Source organism: Strigops habroptila, chromosome 2 (genome assembly GCF_004027225.2).
Source record: "Strigops habroptila isolate Jane chromosome 2, bStrHab1.2.pri, whole genome shotgun sequence".
NCBI lineage: Eukaryota > Metazoa > Chordata > Aves > Psittaciformes > Psittacidae > Strigops > Strigops habroptila.
In genome coordinates, this window is record NC_044278.2 from 105,945,913 (window position 1) to 105,971,698 (window position 25,786).

General features: G+C 43.8%; 1 protein-coding gene across 1 annotated transcript in view; it reads left to right on the forward strand.

Annotated features, from left to right (window-relative positions):
• Positions 1-8,690: 8,690 nt before the first annotated feature.
• The window catches only part of ARHGAP20 (Rho GTPase activating protein 20), a 61,659-nt gene continuing 44,563 nt past the window's right edge, over positions 8,691-25,786 (forward strand). Inside the window, exons 1-2 of the mRNA XM_030476893.1 lie at positions 8,691-8,970; positions 19,144-19,229. Coding sequence (XP_030332753.1) covers positions 8,869-8,970; positions 19,144-19,229 — 188 coding nt within the window. The 5' untranslated portion in view covers positions 8,691-8,868. The remainder of the gene's footprint in view (positions 8,971-19,143; positions 19,230-25,786) is intronic.

The following is a 25,786-nucleotide window of genomic DNA, read 5'->3' on the forward strand; positions in this document are numbered from 1 at the left end:
ACTCTACCCTTGTAACAGTTATAATTAATGTGTGCACAATATTTATGTTGCTATATTTAGCTTGAGGGAAGATCCAGTCGTTCCTTTGCAACGGTGATGCTGCTCCCTGCTCACCAGGGGAGTAGGCAAAGCAGCACAGAGGTGTCCTGTCCTCTCTGTCCAGGTCACCAACCCGCTGTGTGATCTGTGATAGCAACCCAGCAAAGCCCATGATGCCCCTGCTGCCTCCACGTCCCCTCTCACTGCATGTGGCATTTCTGACTCAGCAGCACTGTGGCTGCCAGCTCCGTGGTGCCAGCTCCATGCCTCCTCTGCCCCTGCACCTCCTGCCCACCCCTTCAGGTCGTCTTCTGCTGTTTCTCTGCCCAAAATCCTGTGCATTCACAGCAAAGAACTTTTTCACTCTTCCAGCATCCTGAAGGATTTCTTTTTTTTTTTTCCAAAATAGGTTAACCATTTTTTTTTCAGAGTATTTTTTTCCTACTTTGTAATCTAAAAATGTTTAATTTTAAACAAAGTTTACAAAACAGTTTTTGTTTCAAAGGGTCTGGGAGTTTTGGCAGGGGCATTGGGATGAGGTGATCTTTAAGGTCCCTTGCAACCTAAACCATTCTATGATTACAGTAACAAACCCTTTTTTTCTCAAGCTTGAATCCTAAAATAATTCAAGCTCACAATTATCCTACAGCTTAGGTTTCCATACAAATGCATGCTCTTCAGTAGTGATCACCTTTGTGTTAATTTAAAAGCAATAACCATTTAGCTTTGCTTCATAACCAGGGCCCATATCCTGCTGATTCAGGAGAAATGGTGGGTCACAGTTTTCATGCCAAGAAATAAGTGTGATAGGAATATCTTCTGGAATCTTACCTAAACTTGAACTATCCAAATACTTTAACAGCTTTACGTATATTTTCTGGCTTCAACAGTTATAATGACACTTAGAAAATGTGAAACCAATGTATCTTTCCCTGCTAAATGGCTTTCTGCATCACAGGAAATAACAAATGTTTTTGTAAAATACTAAGGATGGAATGCCAACCTCCCTGTAACCCTCCCCATGGCTACACCTTTCTTCAGTTAATGAAAAAGCAGAGGAATATTTGGTTTGGAGATGGAGTGTGAATGGAAGAGAAACATGTGCATGTCGTCCTTACAAACAAAACATATCCTGCTTTGGAAATGATGATTTAGAAAGGAAATGTACCAAATGGAAAGAATTCAGAGAACAAGACTGGTTGGAGGACCAGGAATCATCAACTGCAAGGAAAAGCTGAAGGATTTGGTATTGTTTAGTCTAGAAAAGAGGATTGTGGGACATAGCATCCAAATATGTAGAAGGTAGGAAAGAATAAACTCTTTTCATATCCCTTGGGCTTAGGACAAGTTGTCATAGGCTTAACTGAGGAGGAGGCAGTTTCAGTAAGGCATCAGGAGAAATAGTTCCCAGTTGTGGGGACGATGCAGAGACAGGCTCACAAGGGAGGCCACGCATCTCACTCATCTCTAAGTTATCCAGGAGACATTTAGGAAAGACCTAGGTAAAGCTGCTTGATGATGAGGTTAGGTGATCTTCTGAGGCCATTCCTAAATCTGATTGTTAGAATTACTGTGTTGGAGTCAGGAACAGCTTGGATACATTCTGAAAACATCGCTTTTCCCCTGAAAAAACATTAGGATGCTGGAAGTAGCACTTGAGAGGTGGAGAGGCTGCAATAGGAGCCTACAGGGACCTCAGGCACTCCTCCGCCCCACTCCTGCTGGCCACCCCTTTCTGACACTTAAACACTCTGCATTGCAGCAAAAGCCAAACTCCATTTGGAGGTTGACAGTCCTCATTATCCACATCTGCCAGAAGATCCAGGAATTTCAGCCCCTGTTGTACTGGGTTTGTGTGGCAAGGTTTTGATAGCGGGGGGCTACAGGGATGGCTTCTGCGAGAGGCTGCCAGAAGCTTCCCCCGTGTCCAACAGAGCCAATGCCAGCGGGCTCCAAGAAGGACCCACCACTAATCACGGCTGAGCCCATCAGTGACAGTGGTAGCGCCTCTGGATAACATAGGTAAGAAGGGGAAATAGTTACTGCACAGCAGCAGCTGGAGAGAGAAGTGAGAATATGTGAAAGCATCAGCTCTGGAGACATCAACATCAGTGGAGAAGGAGGGGAGGAGGCACTCCAGGTGCTGGAGCAGAGATTCCCCTGCAGCCCGTGGTGGAGACCATGGTGAGGCAGGCTGTGCCCCAGCAGCACATGGAGGTCCATGGTGGAGGAAGGAGTGACAGAGACAACGGGTGATGAAATGACCACAACCCCCATTCCCCATCCCTCTGTTTTGCTGGCGAAAGGGAAGGTAGAGAGTTTGGGAGTAAAGTTAAGCCCAGTTAGAAGGGAGGGGTGGGGGGAAGGTGTTTTAAGATTGGTTTTGTTTCTTATCATCCTACTCTAGTTTGATTGGCAATAAATCAAACTAATTTTCCCAAGTTGAGTCTGTTTTGCCCATGATGGTAATTGCTGAGTGATCCCTCACTATCCTTATATTGACCCATTAGCCTTTGGATGTATTTTCTCTCCCCTGTCCAGCTGAGGAGGACAGTGACAGAGCAGCTTTGGTGGGCACCTGGTGTCCAGCCAGGAGCAACCCACCTCACTCGTGTAACAAACCATTTAATCTGTAAGCCACTAGTGCTGTGGTTAGAGGCTAAGACAAGCAGGAAAGGCAAATCCTTGCTCATTGGAGTGCAGTGAAGTTTGGGTTCCCTCCTTGGCTTACAGAAGCTGAAGACATGTACATCAGGTTATATTGTGTAATTCAACACTGTGTACAAGAAAAATAGAGCCATTTCCTCTCGGATCCCCAGTCAGCAGGAGGATGTCTAGCTCATTTTTTATTCATCTGAGTCGGTTTTGAAAGCATCCCAGTGTTGCAGTGAAAAATTTTGCAGCATGTTATGAAAGGACAACTAAAAGTCTTGCCTATCATTTTTTAAATGTCTGTCATTCACAGCTTGACAGTCGCACAAGCTATTAGGAAAACACAGTTCTCTATGTTGAATGGAAAACAGTAAATCCAGGGAGGAATCAGAAGTACAGTACAATCCATCAGTATGTTAAAAACACAAACTGACAAAAATTACGGCCCTCTGGGTTCTTAAACACACTCACAGTAAAAACTGTCTAGGTTGGGATTCAGACAGAGAAAGCGATGCCTTTCTCTGGCATGAATCCAGAGCGAGGATGATAATGTGGTAACTTTTATGGATGAGTGCATGTTACACTCGAAAGGGTCCCCTGTTCATGGGAGCTTCCTTCGTGTTTCCTAAAGAGCCAATGTCAACAATCCACTTTCTGCTTGCAATAAATTTAAGTCCCATCAGCCATAAAACAAAGATGCTCTATTCTTAATGCAACCCAATAACTTCCCATTCTAGTTACTATAGGCGTTCCTGCTATGAATGTATAATTCTCACCGGGCACATATATGCCAACCTGACTCATGTTACCTAATTTATCACTCTGTGCCTCAACCCACTGGAATGGGAATTTGGCTGTCTACATGGCCAATACTTTATGGAGCTCCAGGGAGTCTGTCAGCAACACCTGGCTACAACACAGAAAATAGTACAGGTTATTTACGACCTGTATGCTGATAACCACGCTTCTCAACCATAATTGCGGGTCAAGCATTTGAAAACTCCCCCTCATCAAATTTTAGGCGATACGACGTCTTTTCTCAAGACTATGTTGATGAATAGAAACCAACTCCAGCACTAAGCATCACTGTGAGTGCTGTGGACTGGGGGTTTTCCAGGAGGTAGGCACAGTGAGACTCAAGAAAGCTCAACCTTGTACTGAAGAGACATGTCCTGCACATATCTGAACACTTACTAGATGTTTCCTAAAGTCAGCCTCCCTTGTCTTAACAGCACCTGCATTTAGTATTCAGGATTACGCTGCAGATTCAGTTCCGTGTATTTCCGTCAGTACTCACCTAGCTGAAAGCAAAGTTAAACGGCTTCCAGGCACAAGTGCTCAGATTTAGTCCAGAAATGTTGCCACAAAGGAGAAGAGATTAGGCCTTATCTTAAATGAAATGCTATCCTTTCACGTCTAATACTTAGCTCCTACGTGAGGTCCCTCTTGGATGAATATCCAGTTACTGACTTTTAACTTTGCCTGGCAATTTGCAATTGAAAGATTGATCTCTGGACAATGACTGTAAGAAAATCTTCAGCGCAGAGAAACCAAAAATAAACAGCCTTAGGAGCATATTAATGTGAACAAAAGAAATAATGCATAAAAATCAAAAATAAGATATAAGAAAAACAGGGAAAATGTGAATGGTCAGAAAATTTGAATGTCACTTGCTTAGGGGTGGTGCTGATAGCAGGCCATATGCACATCGAGGTGCTTATGCTAGCCATATTTGATCACAAGCACCATACTGGTTTAACCACACTGATTATAAAATCAAGCTTAATTAAATCAGAGCAATGTTTGCATGCAGGAAGCATGCAGCCCTTCAAAGGCAAACCTCCCTTTGATGCGCTGGACTGAATTTCACACAGCATATGTAATTAGGCTGAAAGGAATATTAAGAATTGGTAGAATCATTGGTAGGTTCCTCTGTAAGGCTGGGTCATGAAAGTCTTTCCTCATATCTGGTCAGCAGGTATGGATGTGGGAGCATTGCTCTAGCTGGCCATAGTGGTAATAGCATGTGGAGCACCAAATGATCAGACTCTCCCGGTAGTGGTACTGTCCCCATTTCTACAGTAGAATTGTCAGCTGCAATCCTCATTCAATGTGCACACTTGTCCCTGCTGCTGGGAACATGCCACGTGCTGCAAACTCAGCCTACACATTCACATGGGGCCACCCTGCATTTCTGGGATAGAGAGAGTGGGTAGATCTTTGCTTCTTTGACAAGCTTTGGCAGAACTACCCAAGTGAGGTGTTTCCGAGTGCTTACAGAGTCTCTGAAGCAACGCATGTAGCACAAAAGGCCCTGCAAACTTTAGAGAATGGGAAGGGACAGAATGGGGTATTTCACAAATAACTCTTATGGCCTGAATTCCAGGATATTGATGAATTCCACCTAGCAACTACTCACACAGTGTTTAACAATTTTATTAGCAAGCTGCTACCAAAAGAGAAGGGCAGGGCTTGGTACCTGGGCTTTCTTCTGCCCAGACTCTCTGGGAGCACAGAGCATGGAGGATGCTCTCAGTTTACCACAACCTTTTTGGCAAGAAGCAGCAGCAAATATTGTGAAGATGAGCAATGAAGGATTCACACTGCAGGGTAAAAACCTGCTGTTAGAGCTCCTGTACAGAGTTCCAGCACCTGTTCCATCCACCCTGTTCTCCTTCTCCAACCTTTCCTTTCAGTTCAGCTTTTCTCCATCTGAGTAGCTCCAGTCTGTCCAGGATATAGCCCTATTTTTAGCTGCTCACAATATATGAGCAGCATGAGATTCTAGATACTGGGGTATTAAACCAGAAAGTCATTGCATCAGATCTCATTGAAATACAACTGCCTCTGGAGTTTCCAACTTGGATCTACTACATGGCTTTAATTGCATGAGGCACTTGTGAGGTTCATAAAATTAGTGTTCAGGCAAATGTACCCTTTTGGGGCAGATTTGGTAGAATCACATTTATTCAATGCAAGTTAAGTACAGCTCACTCATTTCTAGCCTCACATAGTTCTCGTATATGATGATTTTCTTGGAAGGGAATGTCTGCTAGCACTAATGTGTTTGAAAATCTCATAAAAACTGGAGGTAGCTGCAGCCTGCACATCTAGCATTTGCTAACAGTTCACTGTGGGTTTCCCTAACGTGGCAGATTTACAGGGGTCACATTTCCATCTGGATGGGTTTGCCCATGAATAATTCTCCTGTCTTGTGCACAAACGTGCTTTTCCTACAACACCCATATATTTCTGTGTCCCAATCCTCACTCGGTCTCCCCAGTATTTTTCTTCACACAACACTGTGGCCAAGGCAACAGAAAGAAAATCTTTCTATGAGCGTGCATGCTATTTTCTGAGCCTTGTACATCTTTTCTTAGGACAGGGCTTAAGCAGGATTTTAGCTGTTGGTGATGATAGTTGCTGCAGTTTAAGGATGGTTTGCTGCAATTATATTACCTTGGCTTTTCATTGTTCAGGCTAATGTGGGTCAGAAGTGCCCAGGCTGATGTCAAAACTCAGATAGCGTTGGTGTTATGAGAAGCAGCACGCAGCAGGTGCCCTGTGGCTGGCTGATGTCAGATGGGTGGCAGGGACCGGGGTGGTTTGGGCAGCAGCAGCAACCCCATCCCTGTGGCTGGCTCTGCAGCAGCTGATGTGGGAGTTTCTGCATCCCTGGACTAGCAGTGAGGGAAAGCTGGTGGTTTTCCCATCGGGAATCCCTGCACAGCAGCACGTAACAGTCGGGCAGAGGCAGCACGGGGAATGCTGCACAGGCTGCAATCACATCTTGTCCCCAGCCTCCACCACACCACCAATTTTGAAGGGTCTCTCAAAACGCAAACTAAAATCAACAAACAAAGACCTGATTTGCCAGAAAGAAACTGTCAGTTAAGCTCTGAACACTGCTTCGGGAAAGCCAATTTTTCCCATTTCCCATTTTTGGCAGTTTTTAGTGGATTTGTTTCTTTATTTTCACCCTTCAAGGTTATCCACCCATATGGTGTGGGACCCGCTTGCTGCCAGCATCACACCAGAGGTCTTTTTGCAGGCAGGGTGCTCCAGGCTGCCTCTGCATTGCATGTGCTCCCTCCACACCTCTGTCCATGCTGCAGCGAGGGGACTGAGGCTTGCAAAGCCCTGCTCCATCGGAGTCACTCCTGCCAAGTCAATTCTCCGGCACTAAACTTCCCATCTATGTTTCTGGCAGAGCAGATAAAGGAAAGGCATGGGAAAGCACCGGGAAAGTATTGCAGCTACCAAAAACTTCATGGCTGTATGTTTGCATACACAAACGTGTTCTACATGGAGAAGCCATCTTCTTCAATCTTGCTCCACAAATGCAAGATTTTAATCTATTTATCTCAGTGAGTAGGTGAAAGAGTCAGTATTCAGTGAAGAGTGTAGGAAATGTGCTCGTGGTAGTAGATAAAAGAACACCTCTAAGCACGTGCTTAGAGGAGCATTTTGGAAAGCTTATGTAATGCTTCCTTTGAAAAATAAACATACACTTACAGCCCCGTTTCCAAAATGTCACCAGGAATATCATCCCTTGCAAATGTTTCTGGGGAGGAGGTTGCCAAATTGAGATATAGATATATATATACATTAAATGCATATATATATATCCCAGGCTCTGAATAGATGTTTTGTACCATTTCAGCTCTACCCTGATGGAACTTTTCTTAGCCCTCTCAAAGAAGCTCAGATACTTGCCTGGGGACAGCATCCCACCGGGCTAGGTGCTGTGCAGCAACTGGAGACTTGCCTCCCCATTTTATAGACGTGGGTATCATACCAAGGGAATCTGCAGCTCCGCTTGTGCTCCACATGCCGCTAACCCCATGAGACCAGCACCATGGTGGAAGGAGGGAAAACACGGACACGGCTAAGGGGATGGGAGAAGCTGCAAGAGCTCCAGGACAAGGTCTGCACAGCACGCGGGGACGGGCGCTCGCCAAGGCTCAGAGGTGCAAAAATTAGCTGATATATGAAGACTTCCAGAGACTCACGCTTTAAAAGTTCAGAAGGTTTTTTATATGGTGGTTTGCCTTAGTGATGTATGGCCATCTGCCTGTAAATCTTGTTCATCATAGGGATGTAAAAACTCTTCTCACAGAAGGAAAGTGGTAGATACGAAAAGCTGCACGAGACAGCAGGGTCCCCGTTCTTCTGCCTTTTTTGTGATCAACATGGGGGAAAAACGCACGTAGAGCCTGTGACAGCTGGAAAGGCTGGAGATAAAAATATCCCTCACGAGGTGTAGAAAGACAGGATTAGAAAGAACCTCTTGGGTGATCAGGAGTAGCTCCTTGCTGTTGCAGACACTGTATTTAGATATACGATAACACACAAACATGACAGCCATATCAAACCACCACTATTCACAGAGCTATGGCTGGCGGGGCTCCTCCAAAACATCCTCTTCTTATGATCACTACAATGATCAGGACGTTTTCTTCCCTTCTCCAGCCAAGATTTATTTATAGCCTATTTACTCACACTTGTTCATGAGCCAACACCATCCAGTAACTTTAACTAATGGTTCCTTCTCCTCATTGTTCACGGCTTTGTGGAGCACAGTGGCACCCCCTCAGCCTCTCTGGAACTGCCCAGCTGACGCAGAGCCTGTGCTGCCACGACCACCTCTCCCTCATGCCTGTACCTGCACTGGCACCATCCCGCTGCTTGCCCCTCAGATGGGGACCATTCCTTGGGAGGGCTCTGGAGGGGACCACATCTCGTGCTGGCCTGCATGCTGCAGGGAGGAGGTGGGACAGATTAACTGGGTAGCGCAACACCCACCCCATCCCCAGGGCCGCGCAGTAGCTCGCAGCACCGACACCCCCACCGCCGGGTCCCAACTCCCACACCCGCCCCTGCAGCGCGCGCACGCGCAGCTTAAACCCGCGCGCCCCCTCCCCAGCACGAGCGGCCCCCCCCAAACGCCTCCCGCCTCCCGCCGCCGGCGCATGCGCGTCGCGCCCCGCCCCCCCCCCGACGGGTCTCCACAGAGAGCGGCGCGAACCTGCGGGGGGGGCGTGGCCTCGCGAGGGGCGTGTCCCGCGGGCGGGGCCGTGCCCGCGCGGGGCGTGTCGCGGCGCTCCCTGTCCATGGTGCGGGCGGTGGCGGCGGCGCGGCTGTCCCCGCGGCGGGAGCGCTGCGGCGCGGGGCTGCATGGACGTGATGTCCCCGCAACAGGAGCTCCTCGGCCCCAGCCGCTCGTCCTCCGTGAGCTGCGAGAGCAGAGGCTTCGCCGCCGCCGCCGACAGCAAGAAGGTGAGGCCGCCCCCGGGAGACCCCGCGGGAACGACCCCGAGCCCCGCTCCCGGAGCCCCCCACGGGTCACCCCCAATCAGCGCGGCCCCATCGCCCCCGGTCCTGCGCCGCCGCCGCCGGGACCGGTGCCGGGGGAGCTGCCGCGGGAGCTGGGTGTCCGCGGGAAGGGCTTGCCACACGGGTGCCCCGGGGAGGAGGGGTTGCGGCGGTGCCCGCGGAGCTCAGGGGGCTCTGCCTGGTGGGCAACCCCGGGGACCTGAGCGGGGCTGCTGCACGGGTGTCCCGGGAGCAAAGGGAGGCTGCTGCCTGGATGTCCGAGGTAGGTGAGGAACGCTGCTGCCCAGATATCCCGGGGAGCTAGGGAAGGGGATGCTGGGTGGTGGTCGGTGAAGCCAAGGGGCTTTGCTACATGGATTTCCCGGTGAGCTTGTGGGGGGATTGCTACATGGATGTGCTGGAGAGATAATAAGGGCTTTGCTGCATAGATGTCCTGGGGAGACCTACAGGGGGGCTGTGCTTTATGGAGGTCTGGAGGTTTTGCTGGGTGGGTATAAGAGGGAGAGGGGTGGAGGTTTGCAGAATGATTATCCAGGGTATCTAAGAGGGATCTGCTGCATGTGTGCCTGGGGGGAGCGAGAGAAGGGTTTGCTAGAGCTGAGGGGGTTTCTTGGCTGCTCTTGCACGTGCTTTGTGCAAGAGAAATATAAGAGCAGCTTCCCAAAGAAGTGCCTTGTGCTCTATCACAATCGATGGCAGAAAATCATCATCCTGTCTTCAAAACTGCTTGTAAAATCTGTTTGGTGTCTCGAATTGCTTTTCAGCATCTGACACGATCAAGTGCAAAGCGTTCACTTCAGCGTACCGCCAAATACTTGTTTCTGCCTTATACTCAGCTGTAATGAGCTGTAACTCTCTGTAACGGGAGTAATGTAATAGCCACATTCTTCCAGGAATGCTTCTTTTCTCTTTGGTTTAGCAAGTGCTATAGTGTTTTTCTACCCAAAGTAGAACTGGTATCTTCTTGCCTTACCAATTTTGCTTTACAATGGCATTTAAATCTATGCACTGCCTTGTCTTTAGAGGTGTACAATACTACTGGCGGGCAAATAGGTTGGCAGGATTAGAATGACCGGCCAGGTTACAGTGTCCTTTACTAAATCTGTCCACCTGGTGACATGAATTTAGGGTGTGTGGTAGGAGAGGCTGAGCTTGTGTCCAGTCCTCCTGCTGAGCAGTGGCTGGGGCTTTGCTGGCCATGGCACAGCATGTTGAGAGGAGTCCAGGTCCCCCTCCTCCTGCTGAAGTGTCTCTTTGGGCTGAAGTGTCTCTTTGGGCTGGACAGTGGTGCTGCGCATTTCCACAGGCTGTGTCCACGTGTGCTGTGTCCCACCAAGACACGTAGCGCTCCACCCTCATCACAGCCCTGATGACCTCTTCCATTTTACATCATGTGAAATGGTTGCCTGGAGAATGTGTGGCCAAGACTTCTACCAGGCTTCACTGCTGTTACTACCTTATCAGTTTCTGAAGAGGGAGTGTGATACACCTACACAAAGCAGTGGAGTACCTTCTGCTGCCTGGCTGGACAGAGTGATGGAGTAGATACTCACCCTCTACAAGAACTGCAATCTAATTTGAGGTGGCCAAATGGGTGGCTTTGATTTTTCTTCTATCATTTCTTTCATTTTTGCTGAAGACAGAGTACCATGTACCTTCCAACCTGGCAGAGCCTTGATGCCTGCCTGAAATGCAAAGGGATGCTCAAGTACTATGAAGATGGTAATTTTTTTCTTACAAGTTCTACTTCATGATTCAGCATTCTGAGGACAAATATTAATGGTAGCACTTGTGTTTCCTATTCCTGCTCCGAAGAGCCCACAGTCGAAGGAACGCAGACCTTGTTTTTGCCAGCGCTGACAAGGGAGCAGGGATATTGCTTTTTATGGATCTTGGCAGCCCTTTTGGAATTCCTCAGTGTGGAGGCACATTCAGTAGGGGTACAGATTGAGATCCTCGTGCAGAGAAGCAGCTTGAGACCCTGGCTGGGCCACGCAGCATATGGCACACCATGCACAGCCAACACAGGCAGCCACCAACATTCAGCCAACTGCTCCGCTGCTTGTCCATGGTCGTGGTGCTCTCTGGAGATTACTAGCACACCATCTCTTTGTGCCTATGTGTGGAAGAAGATTCCTACCTTTATCCATGTGCAGCAGTGGGCTAGTCCTAATTTTGCCTGAAGCTAGGTATCAGTGACAGTTTGAGTATTTTTTTACTACTTGGGGTCCTATAGACTCCCTCTATACCTCTGTTTTGTCTTCCACTCAGTGCCAAAGCATAACAGTTATTTACAATGCAGAAGGTCTTTCTTACTACTGAGGAGATTACACTGCTTGTATTGGTTACATACAGTTAAATGGAAGAATGTGTTGGCAAGAAATCAGTTTTGATACTGGTGACACAGCATGTCAAGTTGAACAATTGTGTTGCAAATATGTGTTTAACAGCAACTATTTTACTTTCCAGCAGAAATACCCTCAAATTTGGGATGCTAAGCAACCATTGAAGCTTTCTCCCTTTTTATTATCATGGCTACGCCTTTCTCAAATTAGCTGAGAATTGCTACACTGTCCTGTGGTTGTCTGAACTCCTACTTCATCTTCCGCTTGGCTGTCAAAACAAAGCTGAAGGATCACATGCTTGATCCACATCATAGGATCAAGAGACAGAAAATGTCTAGGACTTTTTTCATGTATTTTGTGTGACCATTTAAACTATTTTCCTGGAAACATTTCCCTTCCTTTTCTTGACAGGCAAAGTGGTTTGAACTGCTAACCTACCTCGCAGACACAGGAAGGTTCTCTCATTACAAGGCATTCAAGACACTGTTCAAAGGTGACGCTGAAGTGCAGTGTTTTAGTTAATGCTTTTGCAGTTAAAATTCTGGACTAGATTCCCTCCTTTACTGGACTTACTGGAGTCACTGGACTAAGTGTGGTTGACCTACAGAGAAGTTTTGTACTGACTGTTTAGTTTAGTAACCAATACCAGTAAATTGATGCAACTCTGAAGTGGATTGAAATAACATGAGTAAGAGTGATTATACTGATAGAGCTTATTTCTACAAATTTATCGAAACAAACTATGCAGCAGAGATGTCTTTTATGCCAGTGTAACTGTGTCAGCAGTAGCAGCTGCGGTCATTTGACCATATTTATAAGTTCCTGGTGTTTCACTTCTCTCTTCTTAGAGGGGCTAGATTCCAACAGCCCGGAATATTTTACACAAGACGATATTTGGTAACGCTAGGAGTCACTCTTTGGATTTTTTTCTGCCTCCTGAAAGATTTCAAGTAACTACTTATAATGTTTTGGAGGCCCAACAATTTTTAGTATTTACTCATACAATGCGTGCAAAAAATTAACCATTTTGCACACTAAACGAAATAGTATTTATGGTTTGAGACTTGAAATATGGTATCCCATCACTATAAAAATGTGTTTCTTTGTGATTCTGGTCACAAATACAGCAATGGTTTACTGGCAGGGAAAGTTACAGTGTTCCCCAGCACTATACTAAATGGATGAAATTCAAGGAAATTAATGGCATTGGAAGAGTAAAGGTAGTCATACAAGATCTTCATCCCTTTACTTGTCTTACTCTGTGAAGAAGAATCAAGTATGTATTTGCCATTATATTTGATGGTACCTTGATCTCATGCCCTTAAATATATGTTTTTTAATACAAGTCTCCTTAAGCAGAGATTTCTTCTTCCTGTAAGTCTCTGTTCTGTTTAATATGATCCTGGCTGAGGATCTAGTGGGTTGCTTCCAAAATCACACCTGGTAGTGCTGGGAATCTTGGCTGTTCAGGAACACTTCTGGCACTGTTTAGTGAAGTTATTGATAATTCCTGTCATGGAACCATAGAATCACAGAATAGTGAGGGTTGGAAAGGACCTTAAGATCATCAGGTCCAACCCCCATGCCATCCCTCAGACATAATCCTGGAGCAGTTTTATCTCTGGTGAGGATTGAAAAAGCCCATATTTTAATGAAGTCATCTGCATAGTTGCTCTGTAGGTTGAAGTCACCTTGGCAGGCCATGCTGGCTTACGATAGCTTACTGTTGTGATATGCTTCCTGATGCTGCTTGAATTACAAACTAACATTCCTCTATCTGTCCATGAGAGAAACTGAAAATTATGCCTAAACCAATGTGTTCTAGTTGTTGAGTTTCCCAGTCTTGGGGTTTCTCGTTTTCCCTCATGGCAGCAGTAGGAAAGAGAGGGATTTGGCAGGTCGTGTGGTATATAATACCCAGGAACTGCATATATCAAATTATTGCCTGTTTACTTAATGCTGCTTGAAGCATCCATGTGGAGTGGGGGAGGGAATGTCCTTTCTCTGTCATCTGAAAACTGCTTCTGAAAAGTGCAGAAAATGGGGCAGAAATGTGTCCATGTGTTAACCTTCCTGCTTTGTGTTGAGCTTGAGAAGAAACTTTGAGCTTCATCAAAACCACCACAACCAGAGTCGCTGGTCTGAGCACTGTGGATGCAATGAAGCTGACAATAAGTGAAATATTCTATGCTTCCCTCCTCCACATTTTTAGTAGTCTTCCACATCTCCATCTTTGACATAGATGGGTGAGATCTTTTGGTCACATCCATATCAGTGGTTCCAAAGATTCATATCCTTTGGAAGGTAGGTGGTAGAACATCTCTTGCTCTTCGTTTCTTTCATCCTTTTTTTCTTTCTTCTCTGAGATAGCCTTTAGCCTCCATCTTTCTTCCATGATGATGGGCTTTTGCTTCCACTGTGCTGATAATTCTTTCCTCTTGTGCCCCTGCAATTGGTTTTCTCCTTGGTTATCTATCAAAAAATGGCTCTCTTTTTAGGAAAGTCCTTGTAAGTATTCTGCCAGCATAAACAGAAGTGCATAGTTGTGTCACCTGCTCTGCCTTTATGGTAAACGGGCTCTTTGTGAGACCTAGACATTTCTGCTGCCTGAGCCAGCAGTTCAAATGCAGTCATCTTCTCACCATGTTTATAAGGGTTCAAGAATGTTACAGGTCATTATAGGGCCATTTCTTGCTCTACTGAAGTATAAAAGATTCTTGCTATTTTTGGTGTTTTTAGACAACCCTACACTGTAAGTCTAACAGCTACTGGATTATAGTATGTAGGAAAAAATGACTTATTGTCTCTTGTAAGTGGTCTGGTGATACAGGGGAAAGAGTGATGCCTAATTGTCCTGGAAAATTAACTGCTAGGTGCTGAGGGTTGCTTTGATTTTTGATTGTCAGGCAGTTAGTTGAACTTGGCCTTACAGGTTTTGGTAAAGATTTGTGTTCTGTGCTTTGGTTCGTGTCTAGCTAAACCAGAAATGTGTGCCACAGATATGTTCTGTTGCTCAGACAACAAGAGCAGAGTTTGTACGGGTGAAATCTCTCTTGGTATTAACTTAGAAGAGTAGGCTTTGTTAAAATCAGACTTAAAAAAGAAAGAGACTTAAAGCACTGAGAGGGAGAGCTTAGACCCTTGAGTGCAATCCTCAGCTCCAGCTATTGGCACATCTTAGGGTTGTCTCTGTCACCCAGTTAAATGACCCAGGCAGATGTCCCAGCCTTGACCCACTTTTGGAGCGAGCCTATAAATCAGGAGCCTGAAATCCTTTAATGTCTGGGGAGGCTTTTACAATGGTATGTGCACATTGCTGAGGAGGTGTTTCTGCTATGTTTACCTGTCGGCCAGGAACTGAACACATTTTTCTATGATTTTGTTGTATATGACTCTCTTAAATAGACACCAGGTAATACCATTTTCTCACCCTAAGCTCAAACCCCTCTCTGAGAAGACAACTGTTCCCTGTGTTACTGAGTTCACTAATTTGTCTATTCCCTGTCTTTTGCTCAGATAGCAAGGAGAGGATTGAGCTGATTAACTCAATTTTCTTGGTCACCTTAGTTTTCTTTTACAGCCAGTGGAGGAAAAGAGCACTTCTAGGACAAGATGAACTGTGTGCTACATGTGTCCATTTCTCTCTGTTGAAGCACAGGGCAAACAGCTCAGGTGTGCAAGTTACAGGTTGGGTGAGAGGGATCGTTGTGCACGTGCCTGACCATTGTGTCGATCAGGCAGCACAACCTGGCAGTGTGGGCAGTGTGCTCCTGGGGAATCACAGCACACAGTCCCTGTGTTAGCCTGCCTGCTCCCGCCTCCTGCACCTTTGTGATACCAGGGTATCCACTTATTGCATAGATTTTCACATCTCCAGATGCTTAAAATATCATAAACACTGTATATCTGTTGATTAAGTTATTTGTCATCACAAAAGAAATAGTAAGCACCATGATTTTTTTCATGCATTCTTATTTAATTCATGCTCTGCCATTCTCTAAGTGTGATGTAGTTAAGTGATATTACATGGAGTACAAGGAAGTGCTTTATCTTCAGTTTCAATTTTTTTTGAGGACATAATGCACATGCTGCTGTATGTTACCTTTTCCACAGAATGGGAATTAACATAATAACTTGACAATATATTAATTTACATAAATTCCATATAATACCACTTTCCACTTCAACTGCAAGGCAAAATTATCATTGAATAGTGGCAGTCAGGAATGGATTTTTCCTCCAGCCGATGACTTGTGAGATACTTGTGAAAGTTTTACTGTAATCCTGTGATCCGCAGGGGTTCTGATTCCTGAGGAGAGGCAACATATTTTCAGTGATGGTTTGCAAGATTACTGTCCTCAGCATGGTGGGCTGATCTGCTCATAAACCACCTACCATCACAGTTTACAAAACAGTGTTTCAGAGTGTAAGTCTGATCATTATCTGGTGTAAATCCATTCTTTTGAAATCCATAGCCCAATGTCTGTTTATACCAGATGAGAAACCGGACAAATACTACCACCAGTCCAACAACTGGAAAAGCAAAACTTTTGTGTTTCAGTTAAAAATGCAGCCAAGACAACCACCAGCAGAAATGCAGGAAGTATGAAGTTGAACCTGAATTGGGGAGAGAAGGGAAGGAACTTGAGCTTTTCAGCGTGAGGAAGGCAAAAATAACTCTTAGTTTGTTCTGACTGATACAAGATTATAATCTTTGCATCTGGCACACTGTAAACATTCATTATAGATACCGATTTTATGATACATTTCACATGGGTGTGACTCAGCCAGCAAATATGAGGTTTTCTCTCTGTGTTGACCTTTCTAATATTTACATGCAAAAATGGGAGGTTATGATGTGGGACACATGTTAATGAATGGTTCTCTGTGTTCCATGCTTAGATGATTGGTCATTGCATCTCCTTTTGCTCCCAAACATCTGCTCTCACTACAGCTGTACAGGATGTATCTCCTCTTCTCCACATTGCCAGCATGACATCCTTGCACATGTAAATGCAGTGAAACTGAGGAGAGCAACTGGGTCCAACTTAGCCAAAAATGAATTTGTCCTCTTCCTTCTCCAAGTAAATCCATCCATCCATGACGGTCACTTACTTTCTCTTCCCAAACTCTGTACATGGCAAAATACAATCAAAACCCCCATTTCTGTCTGTAGTCAGTGTCTCTATGCAACGTTTTTATTTGCATACAGCTGATCTGACTCTCTTCACTTCTGCTGTGAAAATTTTCCTTTTCCAAATCTCATCAGTGTTTGTTTTCTGTTTTAAGGCTATTTATTTATTTATTTATTTATTTTTATTAAGCTGTGCTTAATAGCTGTGTTAAGAGGTTGCCCAGAGGGGCTGTGTAATCTCATTCTTGGAGATAACAGAGACCTGGACCAGAAGTGGCCCAGAGCAGCGTGCTCGAATGGGTCTTGCTCTTAGCAGGTCCAGGGAGGCTGGACCACAGATCTCCTGTGATCCTCTCCAATCTGAACTATTCTGTGACTCTCTGCCAGGTATTTGAGCTCTCATTCAACTTGCTGTAGTCCTAATCTTTACCTTGGTCCTCACATATTTAAGTCAAGACTAGAATCTCGCTGCCACAGGCACTATTCAGCACTGCTAACACAAGCATGAAAAAAAATTCCATAATTGGCAGAGATTTTAAGATGCTGCACTTTTTTCAGTGGCTTCCTTTTCAGACCTGAGAAGTCAAAGGAATTAATATCTCTTTGAACACATAACCAAACTTCCAATGCATCTGCAGGACCTGAGATGCTCTAGCTGAGATGCTCTAGTTTTAACCACCCCCTGAAAGCCACCTGACCAATAACAAGACTTGCATTAAATTTACAGTTGGGGAGTTGATGCTTTATATAAACTCCTAAAATCTGCTGGTTTTGTGAGATCTATGCCTTGTCTTCTGTAGGATGTTAGACTGCCTGGTGACACGGGTCTTTTTTTGCCTTCGTATTTGTAGATAGACTACTTTTTAAACTGCTAACAGCTTTTCAGATTTGCTACTAAGACAAACTGATTTTATTCACTAGAAAAATTTAGCCAAGTATTTTTTTTTCTCAAATCTAGCAAAAATGGGCATCTATTTTGTTAGTCATCTGTTATTATCCAGTTACAGTCCAGTCAAAGACAGCTAACTGTTCCCAGGCCTATCAGTCTTAAGAAGGTTAGTTTTTGATAAAATAAAGAGGAAGGAGCAGATAATTTTCAAAGGTGGATGGAAATTACACAGTTGAATTTATAACAATTGCTGCACAATAAGTGGAACTCAGCATCTGACAAAACAAACAAGTGTGCTCTACATAAATAAAGGGTGAACCAAAAAAATGAAACCATAACAAATGCACTGCAATGAGTAAAATAAATGCACTTGTCAAAAGCAAGTAAAACATGTAGTACCATAGAGTTTAATTTCTCCAAGGGGGGTGCACTGTGCACCTGCCCAAACAAAGCTAGTGCCCATTCCAGCACATACATTGGCAGAAGAATCAGTTGCTCTCTAGCATATTTGTTCCTGGTAGTCAGTGTTTATTTATAGTATGAAGAAACTTATGCTTTGCCATTGCTGTGAACAGAGACTTCATGACTGTCAAAGGTTCACCTGTCTGTGGGCTCTCAGTGGTTACGGGCTGATGCAAGGGGCCGCTCCACACAGGATAGTGTCCTGTCAGGGTCTCAGGAGTTGTTCAACCCTGCTCCTTTTGTCCTCCAGTTTGTTCTGAAAAACATTTGTGCTAAATAAGGTAACAACCACCCTTCTGGTGGAGGGTCAGTGAGAGGGGAGGTCATGCACCTCGGCAGCAGGCTGCTCAACCGGTTCTAGAGAGCAGCTCCACAGTTAGGGATAGGACTCCTTGGTTCTGCTTCTGGCTGCAGGGGGAAGAGGATACAGCCGTGAATATGTTTGTGTTGAGGGGAATGTGTCTCTTTGTCTCCTGTGGGTGCTTTTGAAAATTCCTGCCTCTGGGGAAAACAGTGCTGTTTATTTGCTCAGTATTTTTATTGTAGTATTCAACTTCGCTGGCTGGGAATCCATGCTCCCTTGACAGCTACTGACATTTTCATTTCTTCCCTGTGCTTTGTCTTTATTTTTCTTTCTTGCTGCATTCTCTGTCTTTGAGTGTCTCCTTCCTAGTTCATTGCTAAGAACTGACCTCTCTCTCACCTTCCTATTTTGTCCCATACATAATCAGGAATGAAAAAAACATCATTATGATGTATGTCAACATAAGAAACAAGATGTAATACTCCAGCTAGATTAGTAGGGAAGGAAAATGCCCTCCTCTCTAAAGATCTGGAAAAAAAAGATAGCCCAATGTAGCATGTCAGGTTAGTTGGATAGAATCTAAACCTTAATTTATGGTAAATGTCAGACCTGATACAGAAATGTATGAAGCATTTGAAATTTGAACCACTAGTTGGATATTTGATAAATGTAAAGTACAATTGATTATTAAGGGACAAAAAGTGGTTGAGGACAAGCTTTAGATGTTTATTTCATGTGTGCAGTGTACCTGTATCTAGACACCAATTATCAGCTTTTCTTTATCACTGTTTTTCTGGTTGTGCTTCTGTTTTTCTCAATATATGATATTTTACAACTGTTTTCCCCTTCCTGGGTTGTGATGGCAATAAGCCAGCCTTTTCCCGTGGTCTGAAATTGGAGCCTGGCTGTGACAAATCTGTATGCACACAGTTACAGTTCCAAATCTCACCTATGATTTCATTTTGTTTCTCATTCCAATCAGAAAATGAAGAGTTTGGCCCAAAGACGCCAGTCTGCACCGTCTTTGATCTTTGTCAAAGCACTGAACAGATCTAGATCGGTCTCAAGGTGAGTCAGTGAGTTTTGCTGGCTGTATGTTTTGCAGTTTCTCAGCCCCAAACTTGAAACATTTTTGAGCTATTGTCCACACCAAATTGTAAAACACAATTCAGGCTGCCCGGTGGCAGCCCAGCTATAAAGTCTACTGAAAGATGTGACAGACCTAGCTGAAAAGCTGGGTGATCTCCTGGGGGGGGGGGCTTTCGCCAGTGCTGCCGCACTAAGCTGGTCATATCCAACTGGGCAAGCAGAGATGTTCTGCAGTTTGCAACCGGGCACACAACATTGGGGCTGCTCAGTTCTAATTGATCTGTGGCTGGCCATGATTGCCTGCTGGGGAGATGGCATGGGCAGAAGATGATGCATGTTTCCTACCTCTTCCTTTGTACACTCACGCAGTGCCAGGCGTAACTCAGAAGTGGTTATTGTGGGATGGTACAGTTTATTTTGAGCTAAGTTTCTATCATAGACTGCTGCATGGTACAGGCTCTCCGGGGCTCTGGAAGCACTTGCTGGTTTAGGACAATGCTTTGGGCCAGGATCTGGTGATCATGACCTTCTCCCATCCAGCATTAGCACTTGTGGGGCTGAGTATGTGGGGGCGTCCGGGTGTGAAGCATTCAGCATTTTTTTCCTTCATCTTCTGCCAGGATCAGCCCTTCATTTTCCCTCCCTACCCCAACATAGAGCTTCCATAGAAATAGGATTTTCTATGGAGCTAGTCCCCTGTCCAGCCCCAGCCCTGGCCTGCCATTTGAACCACTCTGCACACATAACTTTTGTCTTCCTGCACTACAGTTCATTAGACTCTAAACTTACAAAACATAAGTGTTTATCAAGAAGTGAACCATCTGGTAGGCTGTTAATGCTTCCAGCTGTGTAGAGCTCTTTATGAAAAAACGTCATTGAGGAAAATTAAAGTATGGCTTTGTAAGGAGTATTTTTTCCTACTCTGTGGTGTGTTAAGTAATCCAAGTGTGAGCTTTGGAAAGTTTTTTGTGTTTGATCTAATAATACCTGGTTTCATATTTGTCATCATGCAGAATTCCACAGTATTTCAGAAAACTGTGAAAGTATTCTGTGACAACATTAGAGTTGAAAAATAGGAAAGGAAAATGAGTTGAAACTACTTGCGGGTCTTTTTGCTGACTCAGACATAAAAATGGAAACTTAGAAATTAATTCCTGAAGGTGTTTGTACAGTTTTGTGTAATGCAGTGGCCTGAGCCTAGGACTGAGAGCCAGCAACATGTTCTGGTTCTGTCTAAAATTTCTTCTGTGTCCTCTCTTTGACTTTGTTTCCAGGTCTTTAAAGTAAGATGAATGGGTATTTTGTAACCCCTTAATGAGAATATTGAAATTGTTTAGATTGTACTACCATATTTATTCTTCATTTGCTATTATTTCTTCATAGTATTTGTAGCTATGTTCACCTTTTGGGCATAGATGACACGTTCATAACAGAGGCTATGAAATTAGAGGCAGACTATTACTACAGGGAGTAACAATAACTGGAGAGTGCAGGGGACAAAGAGAAGGGGTCTCTCAGCTCTTGGACTTTAGGGTTTCCTGTAGTTCATAAACCTATGTCTCCATAATGTCTTCTTTTCAAGCTGTCTTAAGCCTTGCTCCTCGATATTAAGAGAATGAACTATATTTGATGCTTATATTTCAATCTCATGTCATTTTCCTGCTGGGGTTCCAACATGAACATTTTTCTTCAGTTGTGTTTGTTTGTATGTTTGTTTTATTGCCTGCTCTGTAAGTATCAGAAATCAGACATAGCTGGAGACACACTGAGGGAATTTTATGCTTTCTTAAGTGTAAATAGGTCTTGCTTGTATAGGCCAGATCAGAATTATTTCCAGATCTGGTGTGTGGAAGGATGATTTTTGTAAGACCAGTTGACCGAGGCTTTGGGGTGGAGAGGGCTGATGAGGGGAAAATGTTGCCTTGTTCTGCAGTGAGGGCAATGCTTTGCCTACCCGACGGGCCCTGCCGCTTTCACAACTGATGGATGCTGCCTCAGTGATATCTGTCCCCTGACTGTGGCATGCAACGATTTAGCTACTCCTGTTTTGAACTGAAGTCTGTGGCCTTAGTGAGTGGGGATGAGTCTGAGGACCCCGGCACCAAAGCAGGTGATTTTACAGGTTCAAAGTCTATCAGTTAGAGGGTAATACTCTGGATGGTGTTTATTATTGTTCACAGGAGCAGTAATTCTCACCTGTGCTTGACTTCCTTGTTTGGCTGTGCAAAACACATTCCTCTTCATCACCAACTGATAGATGAGTTTGAACTCTCCCCTCTGTTGTGTAAATGCTTAACTCTTGTGAAGTGCTTTCTCTTAAAGCGAGCTGAAGAGCAACAAAATGACTTCTCATGTTTTCTAATCTCCTCCAAATGTTTTATCTCAGACCTGTCTCAGCTCGTAGTTCCCCTTCTTGCAGACACGGCCAGCCTGCAAAATCCATTATTCTCCTCTGGCAGTGAGCCTTAATACTGGAACTCCATAACACTAACTTGTTAATGGTTGATTAATGACTTGTAGATAATAAAGCTCCTATCTGAAGTTAGCAAACATCTGTGAGGGATTTATATGAATCCTCTCACCTCAGCAGCTGGATCACATCAATATTTGTTGAAAATAATGAGCAAGTGTAAAGTTTAAAAGGGCAGGATTTACTTAGAAGCACAAGTCAGTCTGTATTTTTATATCACTTTATATATCAGGTGTCCTTGGTTTATATACAGAGCACTTTCATAAAATGTAGTGGCACACACTTTGGACAGACTTACCTTGTGGCATTTGAAATTACTCAAAGAAACCATTGTGACATCTGGAGGTGGCTATTTAGCATTCAGAGGATTAAGGTGTTTTGATGGAAGTGGTGTAGCTGTGATGGCATGAGGATGTAAGAAAGATGAGATGATCTAGCAGGAAAAAGCAGACATTCGCTTGTGTCGTCATCCTCTTCAGTTCTGAAAGAGAAGCAAATCTGAAAGTCTTGTGTGCTTAAAAGCTTGTCTTCTTTTTTTTTTTTTCCCTCCAGTTATATAATTTGGTTTAACGAAAGTTAAGCCTTCTTTAAAAATCCTGCCTTGCCATGCCAGTCATCTAAAAAGAGTTACAAGGTATTTGTCCTGCAGAAGAATCCTGGGATGGGTGTATGGCACCATGATGCACAGTTGTGCAGCCACGCTGTAATCCCTGCCTTGCTCGCCTGTAACAGCAGGCGCCAGAGGAACATAATAAATAATACAGATATTATAGTGGAATTTGGGCCCTTACTTCCAAGAGATGAAAATAAGCAGACTGTTCATTGCCTCCTGTTCTTGCTTCTCGTCCTTTTTTTTGTACAGTTTCTCTTTCATCACAAAATAATGATGAATAGGCATTTAGGGACTCTTTCACATCATCAAATGTCCTCTCTGGAAGCATTTTGAGCAAAGTTATTCTAGAAATACATTGGAAAAGCAAGCTTTTTGTATTTTTCTTGGCTGATACTCAGATGTAAGAAAAATAAGTTTGATTGTTAACTCTATTAATGTGTATGAAATCAGCAAAGGATTTGGGTTAGTTATATTTGGCCCTGGACCTGTTCCGCAGTTTTAATTTTCCTCTTACTTTTCCTTGGTGTCCTTTAATGAAAACTGCACAACTTAATGAGATACACTTCAGTGTAACACAAATTAAGGGCTTGAAACAGAAATGTTTGAGCCCTGGATGTAAGCATCAGGTCTTGTCATCTCAAAATAGTTTATATAGAATAACAAAGACTGGTTTCAAGCCAAATTTATTCTGCTGTCCCTCAAAACAATTTTCACATGTGACAAAGCCCAAGCTACCAAGCGTCTGCTCTGCATTGGCAGACTTCTGCTCACATCTTGGGTATTTCACAAGGACAGCCAAATTGTGTGCTGCAGTTGCTGGCAGCTTCCCGTTTCCTAATGCACATCTCACCAGATCTTTATATTTTTACATTCTGAAACTGATTAATACAATTTCACAATTTCTAAGTCTACACGACCATTTATAGATGTGTCTCTATACACTAAAGGTGTTAAAATATCAGTGATAAAACTACTCTTTATTATAGAATGAAATGTGTTCATGATGTTATTTTGGTGTAATGTAGAAGCAGGTGCTGTTTTTTGGTTTTTGGTTTGGTTTTTTTTTTTTTTGTTTGTTTGCTTTTTTTAAAAAGGCATACTTTTTAAAAGGTTTTATGAACATATCTTTAAAGAACCTGAAAAGGAAGTACCTAAAGAGTCACTCCCACCCAGTTTTATTATGTGGCTTCTATGGTTGAAGAAGTTAAAAGTAAAAACTGAGAATTTCAGAAGTTTCCAAGGTGGTTTTTTTCCCCTTCTGTACGTGGAAGCAGTGTTATGCCATTCACAGAGGGGCTGCTCTTCCTTCTCCCAACACACAGTAAGTGATTCTGGCATGTTGACTTCCAGGGGTCTCGTGCCAAATGCTAAATATCCCAGATAACGAAGATCATATGTGTAATCTAGTAATACATTCCACTTGGCACTAGTCAAATACAGAGTGTTCCCAAAGTCTTGGACATTGTGTTTTCAGGGTTTTAGTCAGAAGATACGTGGATGATCCAAACTATGTGACTAGATGAAGACAAAAATACAGACTTCTAATAAATGTAAATTGCCAGAGGACCTTAGCTGTCTCTTTTTCACAGGGAAGATGAGTATGTGGTGTTTCAGGCAAATCCGATTGGGGGGAGAAAGGGAATAAAAGTTCATTGCAAGTAACCAACTTGTTAAGTAGGTATTTCTGTTGCTGTCATTTTGCTCATTCTTCACCCGTTTCCATGGCAGCGAATAATTTTGCCTAGCAAAATAATCTGTGAGGCATGTTTGGTTGGTGAGGCGCAGTACCTCGGCGCGGTACAGGGACATTAAGGGGGGCTGCCCACCACCCCATTGCAACTCACAGCCATTGTATGTACTGGCTGTCACAGGATGAGGCCTTTGTGGGCAGGTACACCCCAAGCAGCCACTGTCCCCTTGGCCATAATGGCAGAGGAGGGTGTTGCTCTCATGCAGCCCCTTGGGCACCATGACAGTGTTTGTTGGAGAGTGGAGCCACCCAAATGGTGTGGTCACAAGAGATGAGGGTTTTTAAATGCCTTCATTCACCCTTAGGAAGAGGTATGCTGTGGAAGGGAGCCCTTGCAAGGCAGTCTCTCTGGAGCTGCAGGGCTCATGGGTTTTCGGGCTGTTGCTATTGCCAGAGTGGTTCCTCAAGGTGAAAATCTAAGTGGCAGCACCCCAGTGGCAGCCCTGTGTCCTCCACTCCTCACCTTAGTCCTTTGTCTGAGAGTATCCAATACACTCAAGAATAAAGAAGAGACATTTTATTAAAGAAAGGAAGAAAAAGGGCAAAATGCCACAAAGCAGAGTTTCCCAATTGAAGGGATTAAGTAGTGGCACTACACATTTTATCTTTGCTGTGATATTTCGGAGCTTTTTTCATAAAGCTTCAGTTCCAGGAGCCATGTGTTTATAAAAATCACAGTTTCATTAGAAATCAAGTTTCTACTCAGCAAGATGGAGGGAAAATCCTGTTCCTAAAGACTCAGTCAGCAAAGCAAATGAAAAATTCTTTGCTGCTGGGTTTAGTTTTTAGATTTAATTTAGCTTTGAAACTTCTAATCAGTATTTTTTCTGAGATTTTCCATTTAATGAAAAGTTTTGATGTTTTAACATTTTATGATTAATCTGAATAGGCAGAAATCTATATGTGAACTTCCCTGGATTTCTCCCATCAGTGTGTCATGTTACCCTATGTAAGGTAAAAATTCCTGAATTTGTAGAAAAAGATGGGATCTTTTTTTTAAAAAAAACCCACACTATTTTGTATCAAATTGCTCTTCCCTTTTAATGGAATTGCACATAATTAAAATAACTTGTGATGATATTGTAGAAGTTGTCATTTTTATAGTATTTGTAATTCATGCTTGATTTAAGCTAATTATGACACTGGAGTATTGTTTCCTTAAACCATGTGCTTGAACGCAGAAGTTATTTTAATGTAGTAATAGCCGGGGATAAAATTTTATTAACTGTTAACAAGGAACAGAGTGAACTTTCCGAGGCCTCAAATGGCCTCTTAACTCAGAGATTGGCATTCTTGTCCCCCCACTGTGTTTTTTCTGTTTGGTTTTGTGTGTGTGTGCATATGTTTGTTTTTGATAAAACCCATCAGTTCTTCATTTATGACATACAAACTGGCTTATAGCAATGTTTGTACATCTGGAGATCGAAATGAGCTGCGGCTCTCAGAGATATGCTGCCTTTTTTATTAAAAGAAAAGGACTAGAGGTAACAAGAAGCAGGGTTTTGGAGGGATTGGAGCTTAAATGGGGGATTAATTTTGCAATAAATGACTAATAGTTTAACACTAGCGCTTTAAGCCGATTCCCCTTTGGGTAGTTGTGACAGTTTTAAGATGAAGGCAGCGAGGGGCACTGCTCATCAGGATGAGGGCAGGGCTCTGCTTGTCCAGATGTGTCACTGTCCACATGTGCTTTTGGCTGCAGC